This window comes from Artemia sp. Qi Xiang Cuo, chromosome 9 (assembly GCF_049724085.1).
Source record: "Artemia sp. Qi Xiang Cuo chromosome 9, ASM4972408v1, whole genome shotgun sequence".
NCBI classification, from domain to species: domain Eukaryota; kingdom Metazoa; phylum Arthropoda; class Branchiopoda; order Anostraca; family Artemiidae; genus Artemia; species Artemia sp. Qi Xiang Cuo.
The window spans coordinates 59,180,964-59,192,291 of NC_142802.1; the positions used below are offsets into that span (position 1 = coordinate 59,180,964).

General features: G+C 38.8%; 1 protein-coding gene across 3 annotated transcripts in view; it reads left to right on the top strand.

The window, feature by feature from the left end:
- Positions 1–7,886, top strand: part of LOC148948884 (lachesin-like) — a 149,332-nt gene extending 141,446 nt beyond the window's left edge. For all 3 annotated transcript variants that reach the window (XM_089094782.1, XM_089094783.1, XM_089094784.1), the window contains exon 9: positions 7,561–7,886. In XM_089094782.1, the coding sequence (XP_088950908.1) occupies positions 7,561–7,832 (272 nt within the window). In that variant the 3' untranslated portion in view covers positions 7,833–7,886. The remainder of the gene's footprint in view (positions 1–7,560) is intronic.
- The last annotated feature ends 3,442 nt before the right edge of the window (positions 7,887–11,328 follow it).

The following is an 11,328-nucleotide window of genomic DNA, read 5'->3' on the forward strand; positions in this document are numbered from 1 at the left end:
GAAAATAAGCCAAGCAAATAACATGGGAATTGCTATGGCACCGAGCAAAGTATAAGTTAACATACTACTGAAAAGTAACAAAAGGGGTGACAGATGTGAAAATCTCGGCTTCAGTTTCTGCATTCTTGGCGACATTTTTCGCAATTCTTAGTGACAATACCTGCATTAGAGGCTCCAATTTGTGCAATCGCAAGCACAAATTTTTTGCCTTGGTAACATTTAGATATTTCTGAGTGACCTGTTTCTTATGAAAACCTCGGTTCCAAAATTGTTTTCCTTGACTTCAAATGGTGGAATCCCTGGTTTACAAGAAAAATTGACGAAAAATGTGGTAGAAAAAAGTAGCAGTTTGGGCTACATCTTATTGTAATCTCAGTGATATTTTATGCAATTTTGGCGGGTTTGTTCAAGTTTAACTCACATCCATTCGGCCTTTATTTTTTCATAGAATAAAAAAATGTCTCTCGATGGATTTTTCTCAGCAAATCTCGGCCGCTCGAGTTACATCGTTTAATCGCATATTGAGATAGATGACAATGATTCTTCAAGCAGCTGAGCTTTGTTATACACCGATAGGCAGTGGAAGCAGTAGATCCAGGCCTCTAAACTCTAGCCTTAAGAGAAATAGCTGTTTTGTAAATGATTTTCATTTTCAGAATAGATAGATATAGATAGATAGATAGATGGTGTATTTCAAAAGCCCAAGAGCCATATACACACAAAAATTTGTGAAAAATAAAGAAATCACAACAGAACAAATTACGAAACACACATTAACATGATACATAGCAAAAAATACCTTATGGTAATTTATTGAGAAAATAAGTTTAATTTCATATAATTAAGAATAATTAATTGTAAAAACTTTTCCTTCTTTCTAATCCCTTCTCTATGTACGCACCAATACGAAATATTGTGGTTGGATTACTACTTTGTAAAATTTTAGGAAGCAGCAAAACATATTGGATAATATGTTTTAGGAAGCAGCAGAATATTGGATAATCTCCATAAAGTGAGTTAACTTGAAGATTGTTGATGGTAATTACATAGTAGATCAGAGTAAATAACTTTTCTCCGGACGATTTTTCTTTAATATTTCAAAGAAACTAGTTGAGCCGTGTCAATAAGACTTCTAAGAATCAACTCAAGTATCAACAGGTGGAAATTTCCGGAAGTTTTATTTATCTAGATTAAAACTTTCTTTTAAAATATTGATAAACTTTTTTCCAGAAAGCTAGTGTCCACCCTATTTGGATTTGTGCGAAAAGTGATTGTTTACCCTACTATATAATATAATTACCTACTAGATAATATAAATTACCTACTATATAATTACCTACTAAAATTTTAGTACCAACCCAATTTTGAATTAACTCATCTACACTTTATAATTGAGGCTATACTTGTGGACCACTTTTGCCGACCTGTCCTAGCCACCCATATATATGGTTTTTTGAATGGTTACATACTTTCATATGTCATGTGCCTTAGGTGATTAGGTGATATTATCATGTGCATTAGGGAGGAGGGGTAGAGACGTGTCACACGCTTATAATTTTGTTTGTACGTCTTATTTGTTTGTGACTTTTGAATAATTTCTAAGGCCTATCTAATTTCTAGATGTGCGATTAAATGTCTCCTAAATTTTTTCTATAGATAAATTCCGAAACATCAGAATTATGCGGCAATATCATCCTATATTAGAGATTTCAGACTTTTAAAGGTATCAGGGTATAAAGTCTGAGGTAATATCAGCCGTTGTTTCTTATTTACATTTTCCCCGGGGAACATTTGCCTGTACTATTTTTCTTTTGTAAAGTTTCTGCAGAAACAGTTTTGTTTCATTTCGTCTCTCTTAGCATAAGTTGCTCAAAGATTATCTGTAAAGCTCACGAGAAATCAATCCCTTCTGCCAACCTAAAGTTTGTTCAAAATGAGTATGTAGCTTATAAATTCTAAAGAATTTGACGAAAAAATTGAAGCACCCAACCATTTGAGTTAAATAAAATGTCTGAATGATATTTATTTAAGTTGAACGTTCAATTTGGGCCCTCATTGATACATACCAAGAGTTTAAGCTAAAAAAAAAAAAATGCTCTATTTGATATTCTATGGTAGCACAGTGGATTGATACTCTAATTGACAATACGGGGCCCATAGTCCAGTAAAAGTACGGAGAAAAGTGGGTCGACCCGGACAAAATTACAGCAAAAGGTTTTTTTACCCCAAAATACTCAGAAAATATCACTGAACAACATATCCAAAATCCACTAAAATCGCCCGCTGGGAAAACCTTCTGGGGCTGCTTAAAGTGGGTGGAAGGGGGTGAAAAACTAGGTATTTACATTTTTGACATTTAGGAAGCTTTTTTTACGCTAAAATATTAAAAAAAATCGCTGAACAACATATCCAAAATCTGCTAAAATCGCCCGCCGGGAAAACCCTTTGGGGCTGCTTAAAGGGGTTGGAAGGGGGCAAAAAAATAGGTTTTTTTTTTCATTTTTGACATTTGGGAAGCTTTGTTTACACTAAAATGTTCAAAAAAAATCGCAGAACAACATATTCAAAATCCGCTAAAATCGCCCGCCGGGAAAACCTTCTGGGGCTGCTTAAAGGGGGTGAAAGGGGTGAAAAATCTTTTTTTTGATTTTTGTTATTTCGGTGCGTTCGGAGACTCGATTCTGGTATAAATCACCTCGCTGAAACCGAAAATGATGTTACTTTTATTGTAACACGTCAGTAACTTATATTAAACTATAAATAAGATTTTAATAACTCCATCGCAAAAATAAAGGAAATAGCTTTTATTCCGAAGTGTTAGAAATATCAGATCAATGGAAGCCTGAAATACTTCAAACAGCAACACAGGAAAATCTCGAACGGCAATTTAAAGGAGCAGAGAAGTACCCCCCTCTTTGTTGCTTCGCTAATCGTTGGAAACCTGGTTATCCGATAAGTATCAACCGTGTGAAGACCAGACTGTAGAAAAAGGGAAACTATAGGCATAGGCGCATAGAAACTTGAAAAATCATTCTTATTAACGACTTCTATTGCAGTTGGAAAAAAAATACATTAACGCGTCTATGCATAAATCGCAGTTTTGATAATCATCATTTTCAGATCACATAATATTGAGAATCATCATTTCATTAATGAGCACTACAAAAGAGCACAACCACCGTTATTGCAAAAAACTAAAATTCTTCTTCTTCTAGAGATGTTGGTTCAGAGTTATTACAGCTTGTTCCCATGCACTCTCCGCAAGCAAGTGTGCAGGGCATGCCATTCTTTCGGCAAGTGCATCTGGCCGTATCGCAACCTGATTTGCATTTGCAGTGGATAATTTGAAGAAGACTTTGGGGATTTGGTTTCTTCTCCGTCATTACTGGGATGTAATTATCAGCAGAGAGTCGCCATCCCCAGTTTTCCGGTTTCATCGCAGCAGCCTCGCTTTTCCATTCCATTATCTGCAAATACATGCGAAAAGAATGGAACTTCGCAGCTGAGGGTGTGGGAGGAATCCAATCAAAGCAGACAAATGCGGAAGAGGAAGCGAACTTGGCCAAGAACAGACGATGTCTCAAGAACACGAGAGTTTCTCCAGGTTTTCCTTTATAGATTCTCAAAAAAGCTACAATGGTGTTCACCAGCTACAATGAGCTTGTCTTTCGTAGCCTTTGAGTCCATAAGGACCTTAGTGGCCTCACGGAAAGATGGACCGGACCGGTACAATGACAGTCCGACAGATTTACCAATTCCTTGTAATCTCAAAGTGGTGTCACAGCCTAGGAACGCGTGCAGAAATAGAATTGCACCACACATGTCCCTTAGTTTTTCTTTGATGGAGCAAATATTCCATAGCTTATGTTCGTTTGAAGCTTTCGCCTCGGATCTGAAGTACAGGCCTTTGTGGGTGGTAGTGACATGTTAGAGGAGAAGGATAAGGAGGTCAGTGTCGTTGCCGATGAGACACGTCAACTGAGTTCTTGCACTATGAATGGCTGTGGTTGCAATCAGGACATCCGCGTCAGCAGAGGCATGTTATACCAAACAACCTGCTGAGGACAACTTTTCTCCTATCGCTAGAATTATCCACTGCTTGTTTGTGCAGTTTTGCAAGAACTCTTCTTTCTTTCTTGTTAACTTTGTTGTACCAGTGAATTCTACCACTGGGCACTGTTTACCCCTGGAAAGTTTGAGGTGAGCCATACCTTTTGTCGAAGGACCATTGTCATATCCATCAAAACTACCGAAGCTTTTCCAAATCTAGTGGTGACATGCTTGACGTAACTTTCACAAATGAAGTCAAATGTAGAGTTGGGTTTTTTGGCAGGACGCAGAACTTCATAGGATCCAAAAAGGGATGGGGGATACGTACAAAGCTCATACGACAAAAGGTCTCGAAGATCGAATTCTTCCCGGTTCGCCACCTCAGCTATGTGCTAGAACAGAAGCCCTTGGTCTACATGAACCGGTTCACCATGGATGTTAACAGCTGATTTGGATGCCATTATAACAGCCTTGTCTTTCTTCCGGAACGAAAATGAATCAGCTGCCTTCCCAGTCATTTCGTCTAGAATTCGGGCTCCAACTTCCTTTGCGGTGTCCGCATCTACATTAACTGATTCAGTTACACCGGTAACGATGTTGAGGAGCCCTCTGTGTTCTCTGAACGGAATCAGAATTCGCAAAAAGTCTAAGACCGCCTCCGTGTCATCAGTATCTCTCTTCATCCACCACTGGAGCGTTTCGACGTGTTGATCACTTGTTGAGTAACTCAGGCTAGTCAGACCTTGCATTGAGGCATTTAATTCAGCACAGATCGGCATCGAAAAAGCCCATATTAGACGCTGAGTTTGTGTTATCCCCCGTCCATAAGTTAGTCCACCTGTTGTCTTCAAACTGTGCATTAGAGCCTGGTCAATGACTAGATCCGGTGACAATCCATCCCAGAACTGATCGCTTCTCCTTATAACAAACTGACAGATTTTAAAACTTGAGTAGAGCTCTGGATTGTTTTCTTTCAGGTCAACCATAGTCTGGATATGAAGACGAGCAGACTTTGCGTACAGGTTGTGCCCTGTTGCCGCATAGTACGAAAGCATCTGTTTAAGGCTATTCAAATACAGATCCCAGTTCCCGCACCACTCTGATCTAGTAAAATCGCGCAATACTTTCACCATGTCCATGTACTGAAACCACAAGCATGCTGTTCGATTGCCCCGTAGCTCCTTCTTCTTCTTTCTTAGTTTGTTAGCAGCACTAGTTACGGCTTCGCACGAGTTGACTTCTTCTATAGAGACCTCGCCAGCATTAAGACCCTCGAAGATCACAAGGGCTTCATCAATATGCTCCTGGGTCTCAAATTCCCTATCTTCATTGGGTTCCGTCAAGTTGTGCTTGTCGTCAAGTATCAAAATGGCAAGAGCTCCATCAATGATATCATGCGCACGAGCTGCTCGAGAAAGTGCTTTCCCGCTCATGATATGCTTTACTGTATTCTTGGCGTAAATTTGCTCAAGCACTTCTTCTAATCCAGTGTCTTCCATAAGGTGTCCGATTGAACCCAAAAAGCTCATGCGAGCGTGAAATCCTCCAAGTAAGATAGTGAGGTCTTTCAAAGAGCTTCCAGTCGGCTCAGAGTCCGCAATTGTCATTGCCTTCCAGTAAAGGGGCTGATCAAAGAGGCAGTAAAGGGGCTGATCGGTTTCAGCGAGTTGATTCGTACCAAAATCGAGTCTCTGAACGTACCGAAATAACAAAATCGAAAAGGATTTTTCACCCCTTTCACCCCCTTTAAGCAGTCCCAGAAGGTTTTTCCGGCGGGCAATTTTAGCGGATTTTGGATATGTTGTTCAGCGATTTTTTTTTGAACATTTTAGTGTAAAAAAAGCTTCCTAAATGTCAAAAATGAAAAAACCTATTTTTTCGCCCCCTGCCACCCCCTTTAAGCAGCCCCAGAGAGTTTTCCCGGCGGGAAATTTTAGCGGATATGTTTTGGATATGTTATATATGCGATTTTTTCTGAACATTTTAATGAAAAAAAGCTTCCTAAATGTCAAAAATGTAAATACCTAATTGTTCGACCCCTTCCACCCCCTTTAAGCAGCCCCAGAAGGTTGTTCCGGAGGGAAATTTTAGCTGATTTTGGATATGTTGTTCAACGATTTTTTCTGAACATTTTGGTGTAAAAAAAACCTTTTGTTGCAATATTGTCCCGGTCAAACCGTGCTTTTACTGGCCTACCAGAGATAGATCCTCGCAGCAGCAAGGCTGGGCGACTTTCTTGCCACTTTTCCTTGCAAAAAAAAAGACCCAGCAATTTAAACATCAATTCTCCACCCTATATACCGGCAATGGCACTGGAGGATAATTATCCTTATCCTCCCTCCATCTGAGTAAAAATTTCAGAGAAAATATTTAAATAAGGAAACGAATCGCAATATTCCTATTTCATAAGAATCAGTGGCAATGGCAAAAGCCTGAATTGAAATTTGAAAACGGATGTGTACAAAAAATATCCGTTATTCATCATATAATGCCTGAAAAGGCCTCGCAGAATTCCTACTTCTGTTCGAGCCAGACAAAAATTGTGGGGGGGGGGGAGGGAGGGGGAATTTTCAAATTGGGGAACTCTCCTGGATACAGCCCTATGTAGAAATTATAATAAATATATTAGCTGCTTAATAATTTTTATTTTTAATTTCTTCAGAGGTCAACAAAGAGCTGATTCTAACAACTTTGGTACTTTCAGGTAACATTATAAATTAATCTTTTCTTCTCGAGCAAGAATTCTTAGAATAGCTTTATAAGTAGGCTACTAGCTGCTTGATAATTTTTTTTACTTTCTTCAGAGGTCAACAAAGAGCTGATTCTAACAACGTTGGTACTTTCAGGTAACATTATAAATTAATCTTTTCTTCTCGAGCAAGAATTCTTAGAATAGCTTTATAAGTAGGCTACTAGCTGCTTGATAATTTTTATTTTTTACTTTCTTAAAAGGTCAACAAAGAGCAGATTCTAACAACGTTGGTACTTTCAAGCATCATTTTAAATTAGTCTTTACTTCTCGAACAAGAATTCTTTATTTGAATAGTGCCTAAACACAATAGGGCTGTTCTTTTACTCATCTATGTGCTAAGATCTCACATCTTTTGACAAAGAACACTTAAAAGTGAAATCTTAGCACTAAGATCTTATATCTTATGGCATTCTTTTGCAAACGTCTTTCATCATTTTGCTCTGATCAGCAGTCTGAGAACAATGATAAGCATATCATCAAAGTTCTCTTATCATTGTTCTGTATGGCAGAAAGATGGCGTCTTTCAAACTTTTTGCTAAAATCAGTGAGCTGTAAGATCTTAGAAACAAAGATGAGTTAAAAGAACGGAAATCTTTGCAGAAAGATGTGAGATCTTAGATGTAAGATCTTAGAACGGGCCTAATGTATCACGAGATTTATTCAGTCATAAATTCCAATCCTTTGCAACATACCTATCTAGACAATTAATTCTAATTCGTAAGTAATTCATATTTGAAATTTTATTAATTTATTTTCAGAAGTTGTCATCCCGCTCACAAGACCCACAACAATTTTGTTTTTCCCGACTGCTCCTACACATGTGACGAAGAAAATAAGATATCCAAAGACAGCTTATCTACCACCATCAACAGTGTCATTTGAAAGTCAAATGCAGAATACAGATCATTCCACGTTCAATAAAGCAAATATTTGGTCTCGAATTTTGTCCCAAGACAATAGTGGATGTTGTTTAAGACCTTTTCAGAGAATAGTTTTATTCGCCTGTGTTATTTTACTGATCCTCTTTTAAATTTGTGTCTTCCAATTTTTTTATTTATTTATTACTTATTATAAATACAGTTAATTTGACATTGTTTTGCAGACAAAAACAGATTCTTTCCTTCGGGACACTGTAAAACCAACAAGCAAGTTTTTTCAAATAAAAGTAAAGAGCGATATATAAACTTAAAACGGACAGATATTGCTTATATGAGGTGGGCAGCCCCCCCCCCTTTTCAAACCGTCTCTCTTTGCTCCGAGGCTTCATCAGTACTTCACTGAATGCATTTCTGAACGTAACGAATAAAGTTATAAAACACTTGTAAGTGTTTTTATTCACCGATTGACTTCCAAAAATTTAATAAGTGTTTCTTAACCTTGTTGGAGGTACTGACCCATACAAGTTTCATAAGCGCTTTAATCAAACCCTCATTAATAGAGAAAATCAAACACCATGTTTTTCAAATTTAAAACACTGGTATACAAACAAAGGTGCACAAAACAAACATTTCCACGCAATAGATTATAATGAACATTTAGGTTACTATTTTTCGCAAATAAGTGTAATTTCTGCTGTTGCCTTTCAAAGACCACTTCAGAAATATGCGTCTCTGTCTATGCAAGTGCGACTTTATGTCACTTTCACAAAAAAGTCAGTTTCTTTTCTTAATTTAATGTCTAGTGTTTTGAAAGTGGTTTCTCAAATAGATTTGTTTTTATAAGCGGTAAGAACCACATATATCCCCAGGGTATAACTTACAACGCCTGTCCTGGGCCCTAGGGGGTTGTGTCGACCCCGGAGTTTTAATATCTGATGGTTGAACTACTTTTAACAAAATGGTCACCTGAAACTTTTATCGGATGGGTTTATCCAGTGCTAATTGCCTTTTGATCACTTTTGACTCTTAAAAAGGGCACTAGAACTCTCGATTTCCAATCGAAGGAGCCTCCTTTGAAGTTTATACGACGACCCCTTCTATATGAAATACCTCTTGGAAAAATGTAGTGTGGGGGGGGGGGCTAGCTGCCCTCTAATCACTTTTGAATCTTAAAAAGTGAATTACAACTTTCAACTTCCAATCAAATGAGCCCTCTAGGAAGTTTATACGAGCATCCCTTCCATAACAACCATATAAGCCCCCAGGGCATAACTTACAACGCTTACCCCAGGGCCCTTGGGGGCTGTGTCGATACCGGAGTTTTTGTTATCAGAACTTTGAACTATTTTAACAAAATGTCTATCTCAAAATCTTTATCTGATACATTTAGGGCGTGGAGGAGGGGGGGGGGCTAGTTGCCCTTAGATATCTTTTGACTCTTAAAAAGTGAACAAGAACTTTCAATTTCCAATCAAATGAGCCCTCTCCGAAGTTTATACGAGTATTCTTCCATAAGTACTATATATGCCCTAGAGCATTACAAATAACACCTACCTCCGGGCCCTGGTGGGTTCCGTCGACACATAAATTTCTCTTATCTGACCTTTGAACTATTTTCAATGAAATGGCTATTATAAAAATTTTATCTGATGCGCTTGAGAAAAAAGGGCGTGTGGGGAGGGGGGCTAATTGCCCTCAGATATCTTTCGACTCTTAAAATTTGAACTAGAATTTCCAATCAAATTAGCCCCTCTGAAGTTTATAAGATCATCCCTTTCATAAGAACCATATACGCCCCCAAGAAAACACCTACAACACCTATCCCCCGGGCTCCGGGGGGGGGCATTTTTGTTATCTAATTTTTGAACAATTTCCAAAACATTGGGTCTCTCAAAATTTGTAGCGGACGGATTTGGGGAAAAAAGAGCGTGGGGGGGGGGAGCTCTAGTTTAACTCTCTTGACTCTTAAAAAGGGAACTAGAACTTTCAATTTCCAATCAAATGAGCCCTGTATGAACTTTATACGAGCATCCCTTTCATAAGAACCATACAGGTCCATAGGGAAATACTAAGAATACCTTCCCCTGTGCCCTGGGAAGTTCTATTGATCCCGGATTTTTTCTTATCCGACCTTTGGATCATTTTAAAAAAAATGTCTGTCTCAAAATTTTTATCAAATGGGTTTTGAAAAAAGGGCGGGGGGGGGGGGAGGGCTAGCTGCCCTTGGATCTCTTTTGACTACTAAAAAGTGAGCTCGAACTTTCAATATCCAATCAAATGAGCCGTCTCTGAAGTTTATACGAGCATCCTTTTCATACGAACAATATATGCCCCAGGGCATAACTTACAACGCCTGCTGCCGGTCCCTGAGGGGTTGTGACTACACTTGAGTTTTTGTTATCTGACTTTTGAGCACTTTTTAACCTAATGGCTATCTCAAATTTTTATTGGATGCATTTGGGGAAAAAGGGGCGTGGGGGGGGCAGTTGCCCTCTAATCTCTTTGGACTCTAAAACACTAAAATAGAGCTTTCAAATTGCAATCAAATGAGCCATCTCTGAATTTTTTACGAGCATCCCTTCAATAAGAACCATATATTCTTCCAGGGCGTAACTTCCAACACCTGCCCTCGGGCCCTGGGGGGCCGTGTTGACCCCTCAGTTTTTGAACTATAAAAAAGGACTCTAAAAAACTAAACTAGAGTTTTTAATTTGCAATCAAATGAGCCATCTCTGAATTTTTTACGAGCATCCCTTCAATAAGAACCATATATTCTTCCAGGGCGTAACTTCCAACACCTACCCTCAGGCCCTGGGGGGCCGTGTTGACCCCTCAGTTTTTGAACTATAAAAAATATCTATCTCAAAGTTCTTATCGGATGGGTTTGAGGAAAAAAGGGCGTGGAGGGGGGGGGGGCTATGTGCCCTGCAATATCTTTGACTCTTAAAAAGTGAACTAGAGCTTTCAATTTCCAATCAAATAATCCCTCTTTGAAGTTAATACGAGCATTCCTTTCATAAGACCCATATTTGCCCCCAGGGCATAACTTACAACTTCTGCCCCCGGGCCCTGGTGGGTTGTGTCGACAAAAGAATTTTTGTTATATGATCTTTGAACTATTTTTGACAAAATAGCTATCTTAAAATGTTTATTGGATGCATTTGGGAAAAAAGGGTTTGGGAGGGGCTGGTTACCCTCCGATATCTTTTGACGCTTAAAAAGTGAACGAGAACTTTCAGTTTCCAAACAAATGAGCCCTCTCTGAAGTTTATAGGAGAATTCCTTCCATAACAACTAGTATGCCCCCAGGGCATAACTTATAACCCTTGCCCCTGAAGACTGTGGGGAGGGGAGTGTCCTGCTCAAACATATAATTTCCAGAACTTTCAACTACGTTGAACAAATGGCTATATCAAAATTTTGATTGGATGTGTTTGAGGTAATGGTGGGCGTGGAAGGGGTGTTAGTTGCCTTAGAATCACTTTCGACTATTAAAAAGGGAACTAGCCACTTAAATGTCCAATCAAATGAGCCCTTTCTGGAGTTTCTACGACAACGTTGTCAATACAAAACCTTATATGCCCCCAGGCCAAACTTAAAACCCTTGCCCTGAAGGCTGTGGGGGAATTGTCATCATCAAAGACCTAA